The 17674-nt window shown below is 48.3% G+C and overlaps 7 protein-coding genes across 7 annotated transcripts; 3 read left to right on the top strand and 4 right to left on the bottom strand.

Moving 5' to 3' along the window:
- Nucleotides 1–133: 133 nt before the first annotated feature.
- DFL_004916 (uncharacterized protein) lies at nt 134–2398 on the bottom strand (the record flags this gene model as incomplete). Its single annotated transcript, XM_067634093.1, has 1 exon — nt 134–2398. The coding sequence occupies one exon, from the start codon at nt 2396–2398 to the stop codon at nt 134–136; it is 2265 nt and encodes a 754-aa protein (XP_067492196.1).
- A 567-nt stretch (nt 2399–2965) lies between these two features.
- DFL_004915 (uncharacterized protein) lies at nt 2966–3797 on the top strand (the record flags this gene model as incomplete). The annotated part of the gene is made up of 3 exons (XM_067634092.1): nt 2966–3245; nt 3326–3410; nt 3524–3797. 3 exons carry the CDS (start codon nt 2966–2968, stop codon nt 3795–3797), a joined length of 639 nt encoding a protein of 212 aa, XP_067492195.1.
- A 1041-nt stretch (nt 3798–4838) lies between these two features.
- Nucleotides 4839–7536, top strand: DFL_004914 (uncharacterized protein; the record flags this gene model as incomplete). The annotated part of the gene is made up of 3 exons (XM_067634091.1): nt 4839–5196; nt 5278–7053; nt 7118–7536. The coding sequence occupies 3 exons, from the start codon at nt 4839–4841 to the stop codon at nt 7534–7536; spliced, it is 2553 nt and encodes an 850-aa protein (XP_067492194.1).
- A 660-nt stretch (nt 7537–8196) lies between these two features.
- On the bottom strand, nt 8197–9745 carry DFL_004913 (uncharacterized protein; the record flags this gene model as incomplete). The annotated part of the gene is made up of 4 exons (XM_067634090.1): nt 8197–8781; nt 8871–8991; nt 9085–9532; nt 9625–9745. The coding sequence occupies 4 exons, from the start codon at nt 9743–9745 to the stop codon at nt 8197–8199; spliced, it is 1275 nt and encodes a 424-aa protein (XP_067492193.1).
- A 920-nt stretch (nt 9746–10665) lies between these two features.
- On the bottom strand, nt 10666–12284 carry DFL_004912 (uncharacterized protein; the record flags this gene model as incomplete). The annotated part of the gene is made up of 6 exons (XM_067634089.1): nt 10666–10725; nt 10801–11534; nt 11590–11677; nt 11735–11758; nt 11822–12095; nt 12166–12284. The coding sequence occupies 6 exons, from the start codon at nt 12282–12284 to the stop codon at nt 10666–10668; spliced, it is 1299 nt and encodes a 432-aa protein (XP_067492192.1).
- A 1747-nt stretch (nt 12285–14031) lies between these two features.
- DFL_004911 (uncharacterized protein) lies at nt 14032–15159 on the top strand (the record flags this gene model as incomplete). The annotated part of the gene is made up of 3 exons (XM_067634088.1): nt 14032–14162; nt 14227–14958; nt 15027–15159. 3 exons carry the CDS (start codon nt 14032–14034, stop codon nt 15157–15159), a joined length of 996 nt encoding a protein of 331 aa, XP_067492191.1.
- A 408-nt stretch (nt 15160–15567) lies between these two features.
- DFL_004910 (uncharacterized protein) lies at nt 15568–17417 on the bottom strand (the record flags this gene model as incomplete). The annotated part of the gene is made up of 3 exons (XM_067634087.1): nt 15568–15681; nt 15780–16561; nt 16631–17417. The coding sequence occupies 3 exons, from the start codon at nt 17415–17417 to the stop codon at nt 15568–15570; spliced, it is 1683 nt and encodes a 560-aa protein (XP_067492190.1).
- Between the last annotated feature and the right edge of the window lie 257 nt (nt 17418–17674).

Raw genomic sequence — 17674 nt, 5'->3', positions numbered from 1 at the left:
GGTAGTCTCGAGGCCGAGACTACGAGGGACGGTGCCTATGTAGCATAAAGAGCTGTCAAATCGCTTGATAAAGAACTTGAGCCTGGGTGGCGTCAATTAATGCTGTAATATATGATTGTACAATCGCGATATTTTACACAGCTGCCGTGGGTAGCAGCTGCGCGAACCCCTCCCATTCGCTCTCACTCTCATCGTCACTGTCTTCGTTCCCTCTGATCTTCCTCTTCTTGCTCATATGGACTGCTGCCTTCCTTCTCATCTCAATCTTTCTATCGTACCCACTCTTCGTGCTAATCCTGCTCTTCTTATTATCTGCTGCCCCAGCTCTCGCCCTCCTCTCCTTGACTCCCTTCTTCTTCAATTCCTTCTTTTCCTCCTTAGTAGCCTTTGGCAAGCTATCCAACATCCACTTTTGTAAACCTTCTGCCCCTCCGCTCTTCTCCATCACAGCTACGATACCCCTCACATATTTAACATCCTCCTCGGTATAGTATGTAATCGCCATACCGCCTTCCCTACCAGCTCTGCCCGTTCTTCCGACACGGTGAATGTAGCTAGCGACACTGGTAGGAATATCGTAATTGATCACGAGATTCACGCCTCGGAAATCCACACCCCGGGATAACAGATCTGTCGTAATCAATACCCAAATCTCGCCGGCTCTGAAGGAGTCCATAACCTTTGATCTCGCTGTCTCCGAGAGGTTTGAATGTAGCACCGCTATTCGATTCGGAGTTGGTAGATCGTACATTATTTCTGCATGTAGTGCCTGCGCACGAGGTATTGTTTGTAGGAATATCAGGCATGGGGTTTTGAGGGATGAGCTGAAGAGCTGGCGAAGGGCGGTGAGTTTTCCTCGTTCCGAGGCGGTGTATGTTATTGTTTGACGAATCGTTGGTAGAGAGCTGTCCTTTATTCCAGCGATTAATCTAACAAGCTTTCGGGTTTTATTGCCGCTAGGGACGGATGGATGGGAGGATACTAGTTTTGTGGCAAGTGTTTCGGAGTTGGAAGGCATTGTCGCCGACCAAAATGAGAATGATAGGGAAGGAGACGTTAGGTGGGAGATTATTGAGGTGGTTTGGGATAGGAAGAGGTCGTCGAGGAGAACATCGGCTTCGTCAAGGATGATCCGAGACACTTTGGAGACCGGGAAGAGATCCGGACAGAGTTGAATTGCGTGAAGAAGCAGGAGAGGTGTAGCCACCATGATCTCCGATTTCACAGCGATTCCTTTCCTTGAGCGAGCGACGGTGCTATTGATTGCTTCGACTTCATTGCCGTCTTCCTCGCTGTCATCCTCCTCACTAGATTCACTATCCTCGCCTTCGTCCTCATCTTCTTCTTCGTTCGAGGTATCCCTTGCCCTCCGTCGCTCTTTTGGTATTAGAGTCTTTTTCATGCCAACGACCTTGATACCGGTCCCTAGGAGCAACTTCCTGAACTCGTTGACAATTTGATCTGCCAGCTCTCGTGTAGGCGAGAGAACAATCACCCGGATACCCTTCTCATAGCTGTCACCTTCTTCATGTTTTGTACGGATAAGATGATCTATAGCTGGGATCGCATATGCTAGGGTTTTTCCGGATCCCGTTGGTGCAATAGTCATCAAATCCACGTCGCATTCCTCCAAACCCGGCACCAAGTGACGAGTTCCGTCGAGTAGGAGAGGCAAGCTTCCCATCTGGACCTCTGTAGGGGTGGTGAACTTCTGCGCCATAACATTCTCGTATAGCCGTTTCGAGATATTGTAGTTTGTACGTAGTTCTTCGAATGTTTGTATCGGGGTAGGAAAGATCTGATCGAGTTTTGTGGACGTTGAGGTTCTCGGTGCCGCAACTTCATTGTCGTCTTTTCCCTTCCCCTTGCCTTCCTTATTCTTCTTAATCTTTTTCGTCTTCGCCTTTTTCGAAGCAGTCTTTCCACCTTCAGGTTCATCCTCCTCCTCCTTCTCCTCCTCCTCCTGTGCTGCCTTTAGGAGCTCTTTACGGGATCCTAGGGTCGCAAGAATAGTGTATTTCAACTTGTGCTGCTTTAACAAGGACCTGACCTCCACCGGATCGAGTGTAGCTGGGCCATTCGAAGTTGCTACTACTGTATCGATTTTCTCCACCTCATCACGCTTTCTTTTCTTGCCCTTTTTCTTTTCTTCCTTGCCGTTCTTTGTAGTTTGTGGTTCGTCGACCTGTGGAAGCACGGTGACCAAGGTAATTGGACTTCCTGATAATCCATTGGCAGCATTCGCAGCTGCTCTTCGCTTCTGGTCTCTTCTTCGGGCAGCAGTTGTCAATTTTACCTCAGCGACGGGTGTCGGCGTGGCTGACTGCTTTGGTTTTGGAGGCGCCGTGGCCTTCGAGACCGACGTTGATCGAGCGAGTAGGCGTAAGATGTCGGACATCGTTATTACTCTACACTATCATGGTGATGCCTAGGTAGATAGATATAGATACGGTGCTAATGCTTTAGAGGTTGATGGCGGTGGTGACGGTGATGGTGAAGTCTTTATAAATTTAGCGTCGCAGATTTGCCTGTTATTTTTTCTTTGCATCGCAGCGCCACAGTTGGTTGGTTGGCCACAGATATTTCCTTAGCTATCCCGAGAGTACTGTACTGTCTATTACTACCGCTACTCCTCCTTCTTACCACCAAGATATCGTACATCTATTAGGTACACCTGCATATAATTAATTATTCCGGGCTTCAATTCCTCGTGCCTCCTGGCGACTATAATTATAATTACCTGTGGTTGCAGTAATACATAAATAAATTCACTCATCAGCCACAGTCTGGCGAGCTTTGAAATTTTTTTCGCCAAAAGTTCGGAAAGCGTTCGGCAGAAAGGAGAGCCTTCGAATTCGATTCACGAACTTGGAACGTTCCAACCCTCCAAAACATCCAATTGTCTTCCTCCTCTCCTCTTCTCGCCTCCCATCGACGACCTCCATCGACGGCTTCACCTCCCACAATGTCGTCCATAACCCTCCGACCCCTTGCCAGACGGCAGCATCAGATCATTCGTTCCGCTTTCCGACGATACGCCACTGAATCTGCCGCCAAATCCACAGCAGAGTCCGCTGCCTCGTCGGCTGGTTCCAAGGCCCAGGAGACAGCCTCCAGTGTCGCCGCTAAGGCACAGGAAATCTTCAACAAGGGAGTTGCTGCCGCCGGTCCAATGGCTGCTAAGCTGGGCGAGAGCATCAACAGTGCACCTGCCAGCAGTAACAAAATTGTCGGCGCTGTTCAGGGTATGCCTTCGACTGATAAGCCAATCATCAAATTATATTACATCCTACGGACCAGACAGCTAAAATAGGTAACATTATAGGTGTGATTCCTCACGTCGTCTACTACTCCAAGGTTGCCGCCGAACTGGCGAAGCACGTCTACCGTGGACAGCAGATGAGCCCTCCGTAAGTACCGCCTACAAACGCTATTTTATGTCACACGATAAGAAATGGAAAAGTTGGTGGCAGTAACAATAACATTACAGTACACTAATATTTTTTATCGAATTGGGCTATAGATCGTTGCAAAATTTCCAAACTTTCTACCGTCCATACGTCGGACCCCTCCTCAACCCATCTTCATGGTGGGGTCACATCAAGTCCATCCGTCCTAGGATAGCCGCCCTCCCGGACCCAGAAACCGCCTACCGAAGCGTACAGGCTACCTCGAGGAAAGAGTTGGCTGGATATGCAGTCCTGGCCGCTGAGTGCCTTGGATTCTTCACCGTCGGCACGATGATTGGTAGGAGAAAGATCGTGGGGTACCGTGGTGGGGTTAAGGAGCACCATTAGACGGAACAATTGTTATGGCAGGCCCATATCATATCATCTTCTCATTCACAAAAAAAAAAAAGTAGATGGATATGGCCAATCACGAAAGTATGATCTCGAGAACGGAACCTCATATTGAATATTCATCTGGGACCCCGACCGACGAGGATAATTATATATCCCTCGACACATTCAATACGGTTGCCTTTGCTCCCGTTTAAATTTTCGTTTACAAGCAAGGAAAAAAGCAGCCTCTTCAATAGTACATAGTGTTTTACTCCCCCGTTGTCTTCCTTTTTTACAATGTTTACACTCTGGGTTCATGTTTATATCAATCGTCCCTTCTTTCTTAGTTCTCTATGATTTCCCTTTGGACTCTTTTGTACGATATAAAAATACTTCTTACATAGAGTTTTCCTTTTCATCCATCTGTCCACTCACACCCAATATCTAGGTATGCATATGGCTATGGCCCGTCCAATCCCGTTCGATCCGATCGATCCTAACATTATCTGATGGTCACATGTGCTGGGATCCCTCAAAATAATTAATCTCACGTTCATCAGATCATACCATATCAGCAGCAAGCCAAAGGTAATTTTTTCGTGGTTCGACCTGCTCGAAAAATCAAGCTTGGCCGCGTTCACATGGCGAAAAAGTGGCCGCGGCATTGTTCCGGTGTGCCTGCCAAAAGTCTAAATCTCCTTCTTCCTTCGTCATGGCTTCTTCATTCGATTCCCCGGATTCAACCACAACCACATTCTCTCTCTCTATCTATCTCTCCCAAGCCGTTCCCCATAAAACTCAGCTGTTCCCCGTATTCGATACCAATTAGAGCTATTCTTCTGGAATACGGACACGGCCCTGTCTGCTCTAAGATGCGCTAAGTCACAGCGCCACAGCGCTACAAACACCACGAACTATACAACTACACTATTCGGCCTTACAATACGAGTTAATTACCAAGAACGTTAACTCTTCCGACCCAGTTAGCCAGGCCGCGGTCGCCGGTCGGACCGTTTTGCTCTCCCCGAGAGCACAAACTGGGTTTTTGATTTAACCATGGCCGCGCAATCTACCTTACGTACCCGGATCTCCAAGTTCCTCGCTGGGTACTTCCGTTTGCTCGCCCAGTCTCCCAAATCCCAGCGTCTGGTTGGTGCTGCGGTTCTCTGTGCTCTTGTTATCGCAGGATTCGACAGACGTCGGAGATGGAAACAGCAAGATGAAGAACAAAAGCGTGGAAGGGAGTTAGTTCGACGTAATTCCGGGATCATAGGCAAGGATGGCAGTTACACTATCTACGTCCCACACCCTAGATATGGCACTACGAAGGTTGTTATAAAACCTACAAAGAAGACAACGTTCGAGGCGCATAGACGGCTATTTTTGAGTGGCCCGAGAGGCAAAGGACAGTATGGTATGTCGGAATCCGTATCTTAAGTTATATTACGCATCATGACATCGCGGATTCGGTGGCTAACTCACGGATGACATATAGTATCTGGCACCCCACCACCCAATACAAAACCTGGCCTCAATCTCGCCTTCTTACACCAATTCCTCTCCCTTCTTTCTATTTGTCTCCCCCGCATTGATTCTCGTGGTACCCTTCTTTTAATGCTTCACACCATTGCTCTAATTTCCCGAACATATCTTTCTCTTGTAATTGCCCGTCTTGATGGTAGCATTGTCCGTGACCTCGTCGCCGGAAACGGTAAAGCCTTCTCGATCGGTATCTTGAAATGGTTGGGTGTTGGTGCGGTCGCAAGCTACACAAATGCCGGTATCAAATATCTCCAAGCTAAGATCTCAATCGAATTCCGTACGAGATTGACAAGATACATCCACGACCTATACCTCAATGACCGCCTTGGCTACTACAAACTTACAAACCTTGATGGCGGTGTCGGCACCGGAGCCGACCAGTTTATTACTACCGATCTAACACGCTTCTGTGATGAAGCTTCTGCGATCTACTCTTCCCTCGGAAAGCCTTTCCTTGATCTCGTAGTTTTCAACTGGCAGCTCATGCGCAGTCTTGGTCTGGCCGGCGTGGGCGGTCTTCTAAGCAACTACTTCCTCACCGCTTATGTTCTCAAGAAATACTCACCGCCGTTCGGGAAACTTGCCGCAGTGCAAGCCAAGAAAGAGGGTGAATTCCGCGGCCTCCACTCTCGCCTGATTACTAACGCAGAGGAAATCGCCTTCTACGGTGGGTCTGAAATGGAAGGCGTATACCTTCACCGCGGCTTCGGAGAACTTAAGAACTGGATGGAGAACATCTATAGCATGAAGATTAGATACAACATGCTCGAGGACTTCATTCTCAAATACTCTTGGTCCGCCTTCGGATTCGTTATTACCTCCCTGCCCGTCTTCATGCCCGCATGGGCCGGTCTCGGCGGCCTATTAGAGATGGCAAGCAGCAAAGAAACCCCATCTGTAGACCATGAACGCCGCCGTGGTGAAAGCCGAATGAAGGGTTTCATCACCAACAAGCGACTCATGTTGAGTTTAGCAGATGCCGGTGGTAGAATGATGTACAGCTTCAAGGACCTCAGCGAGCTCGCTGGTTACACTTCGCGGGTATACACATTGATCTCAACTCTCCATAGAGTCCACTCGAACGCCTACCCAATCCCATCGAAGGGACATGCGGAACTGTACTCCATGGCCGATGTTCAGGGTACCATGCAAAAGGGCTTCGACGGTGTCCGTCTGGAAAGCGTACCAATCGTCGCACCGGCGCTCTATCCACGAGGAGGCGAGGAAATAATCGAGGATCTATCGGTGATCGTTAAAGAAGGTGAACATCTCCTCATCATCGGACCTAACGGCTCCGGCAAGAGTAGCGTTGCTCGTGTTGTCGCCGGTTTATGGCCCGTCTTCCGTGGATTGGTCAGTCTGCCACGGAATAGAGGTGAAGACGGTATCATGTTCTTGCCGCAGAGGACATACTTGTCCATGGGCACTCTGCGTGATCAAGTCATTTATCCACACACTGAAATGGATATGAGGACTTCAATCAAGAATGACGCAGAACTCCAGAGGATTCTGGAAGCTGTCAGACTAGGGTATCTGAGGGATAGGGAGGGCGGCTGGGATACGCAGAAGGATTGGTCCAATGTCCTCAGTGGAGGTGAGAGGCAGAGGATGGCATTTGCCAGACTGCTGTACCACGAGCCCAAGTATGCATTCATCGATGAGGGCACTAGCGCGGTTAGCAGTGACGTTGAGGGGCTGTTATACGAGACAGCGAAGGAGAGGGGCATTAGTAAGTTTTCTCTTGGTTCTATATCCATCACAAAATTTAATTGCTAACAATAAAAAATATATAGCTCTGATCACCATTTCAACTCGTGCTCAGTTGAAGAAGTACCACACTTACCAGCTCCGTCTCGGTATAGGCGAGTACGGCGCCGAATGGGAATTCGACCGCATCGGCGCCGAACGCGAGAGAATGAGCATTGAGAAGGAAATCAAGGAACTCGAAGAGAGACTCGCTAAGGTTAACGATATGGAACAGAGGAAACAGGCTATTGAAACTGAGCTAAAGAACGTCCTCATCGAAGGTGGTGACTTGGGTATCGTAGAAGCCGAGAGCCTCCCTGATGAAGAGGAGGCAGAGGAGGAGCAAAGACAGGGACCTGAGGTTGAGGTCGTACCCGTGTTGGAGGAAGAAGGTTACGCCGCATCAACTAATGATGATGTTGCTGTTATTGATGACGAGAGCAGCAGTGGTGCGGAAGCTAAGTAACGGGGAATTTTGGTATGATTGAGTACTTATTTACTTTTGGTGGTTTGGAGTAATATTAATTATCTTTCTAGACCGACTGTCTATTCGGGGACGGGCGATGTCGCGCTTCTTTTCATTCGCATTTGTATTATATACCCTGTATTTCTACGTAGAAGGGCCATGCATTCTCAAGCGGTATATAGAATCATCATGGAAATCCAATCCTGCATTCTTGAACTTCTTTTAACTATCCAGAAAGAAGAGACGACATATCGAGAACAAGACCTTTTTTTTTTTGTTGATTTCCTGCTGGGTTTGCAGGCTGGCGTCTGTGTGTGTGTGATTAGAATTAATCTTTTTATCATAAAATCATGCAACTTGGAAATCGTAACAGAAATGTTTAAAACAAAAAAGATAGGATACCCTGCGGGTATCTGAATCCCTTCCCACTTTCCCAAAAACCCGAAAGAAGAGTGCCACCGAAACATGCCACTTAGCTGCCATTCCATAGAACAAAAAGAAACTGTGTTCATATACAGTCGAGAAAATCCTGGACGTTCATTCACGGACATCCCCATATAGGTCTTCTGCCCATCCCTACCCATCGGTATGAATTTTTGTGTCCTCCAACAAGACCCGCTCTACAGATCACGTCAATACGCCTTCTGGATATCCAGCAGTCTATCTTGGTGCTCGCTCTTCAAATCGATCGCTGAATGGGTTTCCGGGCAGGCTCTCCGCACTTCTAGCTTTGACAGTCGGAGGGCTGGTCGGTTCATCCTGGTAGGGTCCCAAATTTCTCGGTGTATCCGGACTCTTCATGGCTCCCATTTCCCAAGCCGCAGCCTTGGTGTCGATATCGTCTCTATATCCCGGAGGACGGTTTGCACGCTGTCCCCTTGCACGCCGAGAAACATAACCGCCCTCCGCCCTCCTTCTGCGCATCGATGGGATGACAATTCCGCCAATGGAACGCTTATCTCTGTTGCAGAAATGAAGAGCGGCGAGCACGGCGACGATGAAGATAACTGCCAGTGGTAATCCCACAGCCAAACCGACAGTAGAAACCGGCGGGCGCACAGAGGGTTGAGGATGTTGGATCGGTTCCTTTGAGAACATGACCCACGGACCACGACGGAGTGATGTTTCCGTCTTGCCGACGGCGCCGACTCTCGCCATTGTCCATTGGACGACTGCGCCTTCCGAATACTTTTCTGGATCAACATAGAATGTGATGAAGCCGAGTTTGTTGAGCTTGACGCCAGACTACAACGGAGAATTAATTTTTCTTCCCGTCTTACAAAAAAGGATTTCATGAAAATAAAATGCATTTTCAAAAAGATAGTAGTACTTACGTCGAAAGCGACACGTCCACGTTCTGGGACTTCGGGATCCTCTTGATAATTGGCAATGATTTGGATAGTGTTATTGCCACCATCTCCGCCCCAGTAAAGTGGATCCCAAGTGACATAATACCTATATCCAACGGCAAATTAACAACCCCATTCTATAAAGTTCATCGAGATTGAAATGGATGATCGCTAACGAAAGAATGAACAAAAAACTTACGTTTCTCCGAGGTATAAATGCGTTTCGTTATTTGGCAGACAAAACGGCGCATAGTCCCCACCACCCTGGTACTTGCTCTCGTCGCAAGTGGGGAGGAAAGAGGTTGGTTCTCCGTCCTCGGATTTGACGGATCCGGTATGATTCGGGTCCGGGAGGTTGACAGTTTTAGTCATGCCATCGCTTTCGGTGGTCACACCGGGGACAATAGTTGAGATTCTGCCATCGGTCTCATTGACGGAAACCCAGACAGATGGAGTTGCTTCACTGGTGGTCGATGATTCAGTTCCAGTTATGGAAACAGATTCGTCAGTAGCCGTTGGAGAACTTTCGTCGGTGGTTGTTTCCGAAGAAGCGGCATCAGTTGGGGCGGCATCAGTGGAGACCTCAGTCCCCGTCTCGGCGGGGAGAGCCGAACTATCTGTTGCAGTAGGCACGTCGTCCGTCGAAGCTGAAAGGATATATCCATGTTAGAATTTTTTTACCCCAACGGAAAATTTTAAATCAATTGAAAATGTCATGAGGGAAAAAGTTGCGACTTACCGGAGAGATCTGTGGAGGTTTCGACGATTTCTTGCCTGGGAAGGATGGCGGGGACAGCCTGGACGACGGCGCAGAGAAGCAGCACCGGGGCAAGAGTGCGCTTGAAGCTCAACCGGACCATATTTGCGTTGCAGACAGTACTACCAAGTAGCACGGTGAAGTAGAGACGACTGGTGTAAATTTAGGTCCCGGCCCTTAGGGAACCATTCGATCAATATATATTATTAGGCAGGGGAGGAGGTTGAGGAAGAAGAGGAGGAGAAGAAGTGGAGTGGAGGAGGTTGAGGAGGATGGGGATGGGGAGGGTGGGAATGAATGGATGGACCGGATTGCCACAGCTTCCTGTGCGAGCCAAGCACAGCAGAACCAGAAGCGAGCGGGCAGCCAGTCCGGGATGCTGGCTAAAATGGTTAAATCCCGGCAAGACGGTGCGAATGTTCTGTAGGTGTCTATTTATATGGATACTTCATATGATATGCTGCTTATTCTTCTATTTTATTATATCGTCTGGCAGACTTGTGGACGTTATCTTGGGCATCGTGTACGATCCAATTGGCTTCCGGAATTCCAACAATCCCGCCCGCCCGCCAGGCACCAATTAATATTAACGGTCCCGACATCATGCTATGGATAATAGTCTGTCTGTACATTATCATGGCGGCCAGCTGAGAATCAGAACTAAGAAAATTTCACCGGACTCTAGTTATCAGTTGGAACCTGCATATGCCTCGCTGCCAAGGTTATGCAACTGCGGCTTTTTGTGCGACACCAAACCGCATTCGCCCGTCGATGTCCTCCTCAACTGGAGCTCCGGATCCGGAAGGAGACGGGTGGCATAGCATAGCACGGTACAAGGCTCAGATATTTCAAAGCAAAGGCGTTGATATCATAGGCTGTATTTTTATTGTACAAAACGCTGGAATTGATTGGATTTTTTTTGCACATGGTGGCGTGTATATATACTTCTTGGGTACTTTTTTGTATTTCAGACCCGAATCGATCATTGCATAGATAAGTATATGCATGGAATTAAATCGAAATTTAGTTGGTGTACTGCTTTTGCAGGATCTTGGAGATTGTCTCCAGTTGGATGTTGCTCGTCTATAAAATGAAACTTGTTAGCCTTCCCCCCGTAATAACAATATATCAATCTGGGAACCAATTCATCCAACTTACTCCTTCGTAGATGGCTCCGATCTTGCTGTCTCTCCAGTACTTCTCTGCCAATCCTTCTCTAACGAATCCCATGCCGCCCATCCATTCAACAGCCTGTCCGGCAACTTTCCCTGCAACTTGCGATGCATACAACTTCGCCATAGCCGCCTCCATCACAAAGTTTGCTCCGGTGGCCTTTGTCCTAGCAGCATTGTAAACCAACGCCCTAGCCGCTTCGATCTCCAACCTTGCCTGTGCGAACTGGAACCTCATTCCCTGGTTCTCACCGATCAACTTTCCAAACTGCTTTCTCTCATTCCAACAATACTTGACCGCATTCTCCCAAGCTCCAAGAGCCAACCCGGTCATCTGAGCGCCGATACCAATTCTGCCTTCGTTCAAGAGCCCGATAGCGTACTTGTAACCTTGACCTTCCTCACCCAAAATATTCTCCTTTGGAATGTATAGATCATCGAAATTCAAGACGCATGTGGAGCTGGCCCTGATACCCAACTTCTTCTCCTTCTTGGCTATCGAGAAACCTGGGAAGTCCTTCTCGGCGACGAAGGCGGTGATACCCTTGTAGCCTGCCTCCGGGTTGATGTTGGCGAAGATGATGAAGATTTCGGATTCCATGGCGTTGGTGATCCACATCTTAGACCCGTTGAGGACGTAGCCGTCACCCTTCTTAACAGCCTTGGTTTGGAGAGCAAAGGCATCAGAGCCGGAGGCAGGTTCGGAGAGACAGAAGGAACCTAATCCGATGTTTAGATACGATACATACTGATCGTTGGACAGAGGCTAACATACCACAACTTTGGGTGGCGAGACGTGGGAGGTACTTCTCCTTGATAGCCTTGCTACCCCATTTCCTGAACGCCTGGACTACGAGGGTGTTCTGTCTTAAAAGTTAGATATGGCATGTTGTTTAAGCATTGAACATCGATATTCTTACGTGGACATCGCAGAGAACCGAGACCTATTCCGAGATCATTAGCATCAAAACATAATCCAAGATTTAAGAAATTTGTTAAAGTCTCACACTTGGATCAACCCGTGCCAATTCCTCGATAGCAACAATAGCAGCCGTGAAGCTCATACCGCTGCCACCGAACTCCTCCTCGATTTCGATACCCATGAGACCCTGTTCGAACAAACCCTCGAGAACACTCTTGTCCAAGGTCTCCGCCTCATCCATATCCCTAACTTTGGGCAGAATCATGTCATTGGAGAACTTGGAAACAGCTTCCTTGAGCATGTTCTCTTCCTCGGTAAGATGGAAGACTGGGGTATTGTGAACATCGTCGGCGAATGTGCTATTCTCAATATATTAGACATCTCTGCTTATTGGCCACGATTTGAGTATAATGGACAATATTGAAATACCGAATCTGCCTGCTAGCGTTTAATGTAACTGCCGGCGAAAATTGACGAACAGCAGCCGTCCTCGAAGCTCGGGACAAAGTCGAAAGCGCGGGGCGCAAAGCTCGGAGTGAGGATGCCATTGTAAAATTGGAGTTTTTGGCTAGACGGCTGTTTGTAGTTTTCGCGAACCGCAAAAGGAGGATTGAAGTGTCAAGGGTACGATGTTGAACGGAGGGATTAAAGAAAAATTTAAGGCCCTGCTAGACCGTCCTGCCCACCTTCGCGGGTTAAGAACTTATGATGCTGCTCAGCTCACTAGGTCCTTTTGGGCGGTCGGGTTCTCATGTTCACATGCCGAGTGGCCGTGGCTGTCGGGGAAAGTGCAATGTGGAGTCGGCTGGAAGCGGCCAGCCGGTTGCTCGCTCTCCTGCCGGGCTGAGGATGTGGGGGAGCTCCATATCTATAATTATTGATACCGACCGATATCTTAACAGCGCTTGCGGTAACCTAGAATCCACAAAATACTCGTAGTTCCGAGGGTTTGCATGGTATAACAGATGCTTCGAAGCTCCATATTACCGACGATATATTGATCTATCTTCATTGATCTAAAGATACCTCAGTATCCTTAAGAGCGACCAAGAGCGAGTGGGAATGCTAAATCCGGTTATGGCCGATTATACAGTGTGTCAAAATGCAACAAGCAACACTTTTTCATTATCACGAACGATCATAGGAAACCACTTGAGACTCGATCATGATCGATCACATCAATTGGACAAGTATGGGCCCGGAATTGAAAAAAAAAAAAAAAAAAAAAAGGGTCGAGAGTCCCCGTAGAATATAAGCACTTTTTTTCACTCATATAACCAAGAAATCGTTGTCTCGTCGAAAGTTAGTTTGTCGTTCCCACTCGTTTTGCATCCCGCCGACTCGTTAACTCCTCCATAGCTATCTGCCAGATGCTCTAGTCCCATACGCCCTCCTTTTGGTGAAAAGAAACCATTCTGGAATTTAAGGTCAAATGTTCTTTTAACTTTCTTTACTACGTCTTCCGTAGAACTTGTCTATTCCCCTTTGAGTACCCGTCTGGCGGTCGAATTTCGCCGAAAAAGACGACAAGCCTAAGTTCTGGGAAAAACACCCCTGTCCGACATGGGACGACAAGCAAGGATTCCCTCCCCAGGCTATTTATCTCCAATATATCCAAACAACTGCAGCATAAAATAAACAGGCGCCCTCGCCTTTTTTCGCCCTTTCAGCTAGCTCTTTTCTCGTTCACATTCTGCGACTGTAACGGAGTTGGTTCATTTAAGCATGCTGTTAAATTCTCGGAGGCATTGGCTCCATGTCTGCTTAAGTAGCTGGTCGACGGCTGTTGGGCCGATGCAACCTAGAATATATTCCCCAGCCCATTAGCCCATGCATACGCAATCGAAGAAGAAAAAGAACGCAGCGCCATTCCATTAATCCGTCTACGGCCCCATGGGGTGAATTGTGGGGAACATCAGCATTCGATCTCTCTCAGAAGTGCTAGCAAAATCAGGGCCATCAATGTTGATATGTCCCCGACACCTGCATGAATGTAAGTACGGGGGTCAGGCATGTACCCTCAAGGTCGATCCGGAATAACCGTTAACTGTTCTATATAGGCTCTGAGAGAATATTCCATGTCAATCTTTTACAAATGCTATCCAGGTTAGCACCGTAGAATGGATCACACGGACCAAGTTGTATATTTAAACTACTGGACCATCCTGCGCCAATGCGTACCTGTGATTTCTTGGTTCTCTTTCACCCTTAGCTCTAAATTTCCAGTTAGAGTCGATCGGTTTCTTATCAGTGTGTATCTTATATCGATAAGCCTGTATATTCAAAAAAAAAAAAATGAAGTCGACACTTGCCTTCGCTGCCTTCGCTGGCCTTGCGACCCTTTCCGCTGCTGCGCCATCCCTAGACAAGAGAGTGTTCGGAAGACACTACAATGGGTTCGACAGAATCAAGTATCTCTTCGTCTTGTACGTATCGTCTGCTTGCATACCCCACGGACCGAACGATCGGACTAACCACCCTTCGATACAGCGGCGACTCATACACGAGCACCGGCTTCAACCTGACAGATGGCTCCCCTCTGCCATCCGCTTCAAACCCAATGGGCAACCCTCCCTTCCCAGGCTGGAACTCCGCCAACGGACCAAACTGGGTCGACTACCTCACCTTCACCTACAACTCCTCGTTAGTCCAAACCTGGAATCTTGCTTACGGCGGTGCCACAATCGACTCAGAACTCGTCCGTCCCTGGCGCGACGATGTTCTCTCCCTCAAACAACAAGTCCAAGACCTCTTCCTTCCATACCTTAGCGTCCCACCCCCGAGGAGCGCACACTCCCCCTTCCCGCGCTGGAAATCGACTACTTCTCTTTTCCTGACCTGGATCGGAATCAACGATATCGGTAACTCGTATTGGAACCAGAACACCACTTTCCACGATGTTCTCCTGAACGAATACTTTGATCATATGAATTCGCTTTACGAAACCGGCGCTAGGAACTTTGTCTTCATCAATGTTCCACCAACTGACCGTTCCCCCCTCATTTTGGAACAAGGCGACTGGTCGACTTCAACCTTAAAGGTGATGTTGAAAGACTTTAACGATAAATTGGCGAAGAGGGTCGCCAAGTTTGAGAAGGACCACAGGGGTACTTCGACGTGGTTGTTCGATTCCGCTAAAATCTTCAACAAAATTCTCGATCACCCAAAGACCGCGGATTGGACTTTCAACAATGTGACTGAATACTGCGAAGCCTATCAGAAGTGAGTGGAAATAATAATCAAATATGTCTTTGCAAACTTGAACATGTCATGCTAACCTGAGAAATTAGTGGAACCCCTGAATGGGATACATTCGACCCTGCATGCGTCTACCCCGTTGACGAGTACTTCTGGTTGAACTCCCTTCATCCAACCCACTTCGTGCACAAGGAGGTTGCCAAAGAGCTTGCGAAAGTTTTGTAAGTGTAATTATATGACGGATCCCGGGAACGTACGTGTACATACATACTATACAGTAAATACCAGTTTATTTTTTATGTCGAAGATTAATTTGACCACCCCGCACAATCGTGTTGAATTAAGAAGTTTATGCCACTGTAGGCAATGCGAATTCCTTTGTTAGCACACCGTCTGGGTTCGAGACTACATCGTAGGTAAGAAGGAAGAGTTCATCAGATGCATTATGACGTGTAGTCGGTAAACTAATCCTAGCCTCAACGACCGCTTGCAATATAGGTAAGTGAAGAAATATAAAAGCAGGTATACATAAAAACGTGACGATATAAACTCCCAAGAATATTCACAACGAATGTATTACGAAGGACTACAATAAAACCAAATCCAGAAAAGAAAAACCAGTCATGCTCCCCTTCAAAACCAATTTTCATTTGGTTTCTGTGGGTGGCCCTGTTGCTGCCCCTCGTAGCTACTCGACCTCCCAAATCCGCCCCAACTTCCTCCGTTCTGATTCTGGGGTGGGTACTGCTGCGGGGTATAGCCCGGGGGGCAGTAGCAGAATGCTGAAGCGGGTAAGGCTGCGGGGTCGTGGGCCTACTTCCTCCGGCCACGCTACCCTGAGGTACCCATAATGTCTGCTGACTCTCGTTCTTCTCTGGTGGGTAAACGATATTCCCATGTGCGCCGTCCGATGCAGCAACCAATTGGCCACCTCCCTTGACCTTTCCGAGCACCATACCTTTCGCGACCGATTTAACGACAGCGCGACGAGATACACCTGTCGCATCAACGTACACCAAACCCACATTCTTGACAGATGAAGTAAGACCATACGCCACCTGTCCGGCTTCCTCGCCGTATCTATGCTTGACAACCGTGGTAGCAGCGTTACTTCCACTATGGAGCAAGTGCTTCCCAGCGGCATCGATACCGTCTGCCAAAGTTGAAAATGCAATCAAGCTCTTATTCAACAAGCCTGGCTTGGTTGGGACCTTCTTTTGGACCTCATTACCATCTCTGTCCACCTTTCCGGACATCTTGGCACCGATGTTCTGTGCAACTTCCTGGACCTTTCCAATTGTCTTTGACGACATTCCACTGGCGCCGTGCGTAAATGTATGGATCTTACGAACCCGTTCGTGGGTTGTAGGGGTGAAGGTTAGTGGTTCGGCTACCGGATTTGTCTTTTGTGTGAATTTTTGAGCACCGTTTTCCATCGCTGTCGCCGCATATGTTGCCGCAGTAACGATAAACTTGGAGGCCCAAGCAGCTCTTGAGACGATGGTAGAGCTTGCGTACGCCGGGTGTTCGGCAGCACCAAAAATGTCGTCATGATTAATCGGGGCAACCGGTTTAATAACCAAGTCATGAGAATTCGGGTCTGTGGGAAGGGAGACCTCGACGGGAGCTAGATTTAAAGAAATCCATGTCAACAAAACGGGCTACCTCAAGGAGAGCTTATGAACCCGGTACGCACCTTTGCTACCGGGCTGAACACCCTGGCTTTCTACAACATTAAACCCTTCACTAAGTTCTCCTACAATCCGACCGTCTTGCTCGTCGACAAGAACCAATCTTCCACCTTGTGGGGCACGATCTGGAGCTGACATCGTAGGACCGGCATAGTTATACTGTTCGCCAGCCAATACTCCGCTCCCGGGAACATACCCTCCAGCACCCGAACCTCCCAAATCCCTGGTGGTAGCACCTTTCTGTTTCGACCTTGAAGATGAGCTCTTCCCATTATTACTACTACCATTATATCCGTAATACCCATCTGCCGAGCCTCCGGGGGCGCTGTATGTTGGAACAGGAGCCGGACTCCTCGACCTCGATCTCTGCTGCTGGTCAAGCTGTGGCGGCTTTGCATTTTCTAAGAAAGCAGTACACTGCGCCAGAATTGTTTCAAACGTATCAACGTCATCTTGACTTCTATGTTCTTGGAACTCAATACGTGTGAAGCAGTTACCCAGACCGCCGTCAAGGTCTAGGCGTGGAATAAGGTATGATCGAGGGTATTGACGGAATATTTTGGTGGTGGCAGGGAGTGGTAGGTCGAGGTTTGGAAGCTGCTGGACATGCAGGTAGAAGTCCTCTTCTTCGGTGGGATTTTCGGCGAACGGATCAACAATTGTAGTGGAGACCATAAGCATAGTCAGTGGGGAGGGGACTTCATTCAGGCGGGTTTCATTGCCACTGGCGAGATGGTAGACGTTGATGGCAGGGACCTCGTAGAGGACCTGGGGAGGGGTTCGTTGGACCATAGCTGTTGGTTATTATGATCAAAGGGAGTGAAGGGTATCTACTGGGCTATGGAGGTACCTAAGTTAGTTTTGAAGTTCATTCACCAGGCGCCGTTACGGGATATTGAAGGTAGGACGAGCATGGAGGGTAGGATAGGTATTCGATAGGTATTTGATAGGAAATAAGTCGATAGGAGAGAGGAGAAAGGGAAGAGAAGAGGTGGAGGTTGAAGGGGGAGCCGCACAACACAGACACAACAACGATGTTGGAACTTACC

This window comes from Arthrobotrys flagrans (assembly GCF_004000055.1).
Source record: "Arthrobotrys flagrans strain CBS H-5679 chromosome Unknown unitig_0, whole genome shotgun sequence".
NCBI classification, from domain to species: Eukaryota; Fungi; Ascomycota; class Orbiliomycetes; order Orbiliales; family Orbiliaceae; genus Arthrobotrys; species Arthrobotrys flagrans.
Note: the sequence above shows the minus strand (reverse complement) of the source record. Positions and strands in the feature narration are given on the sequence as shown.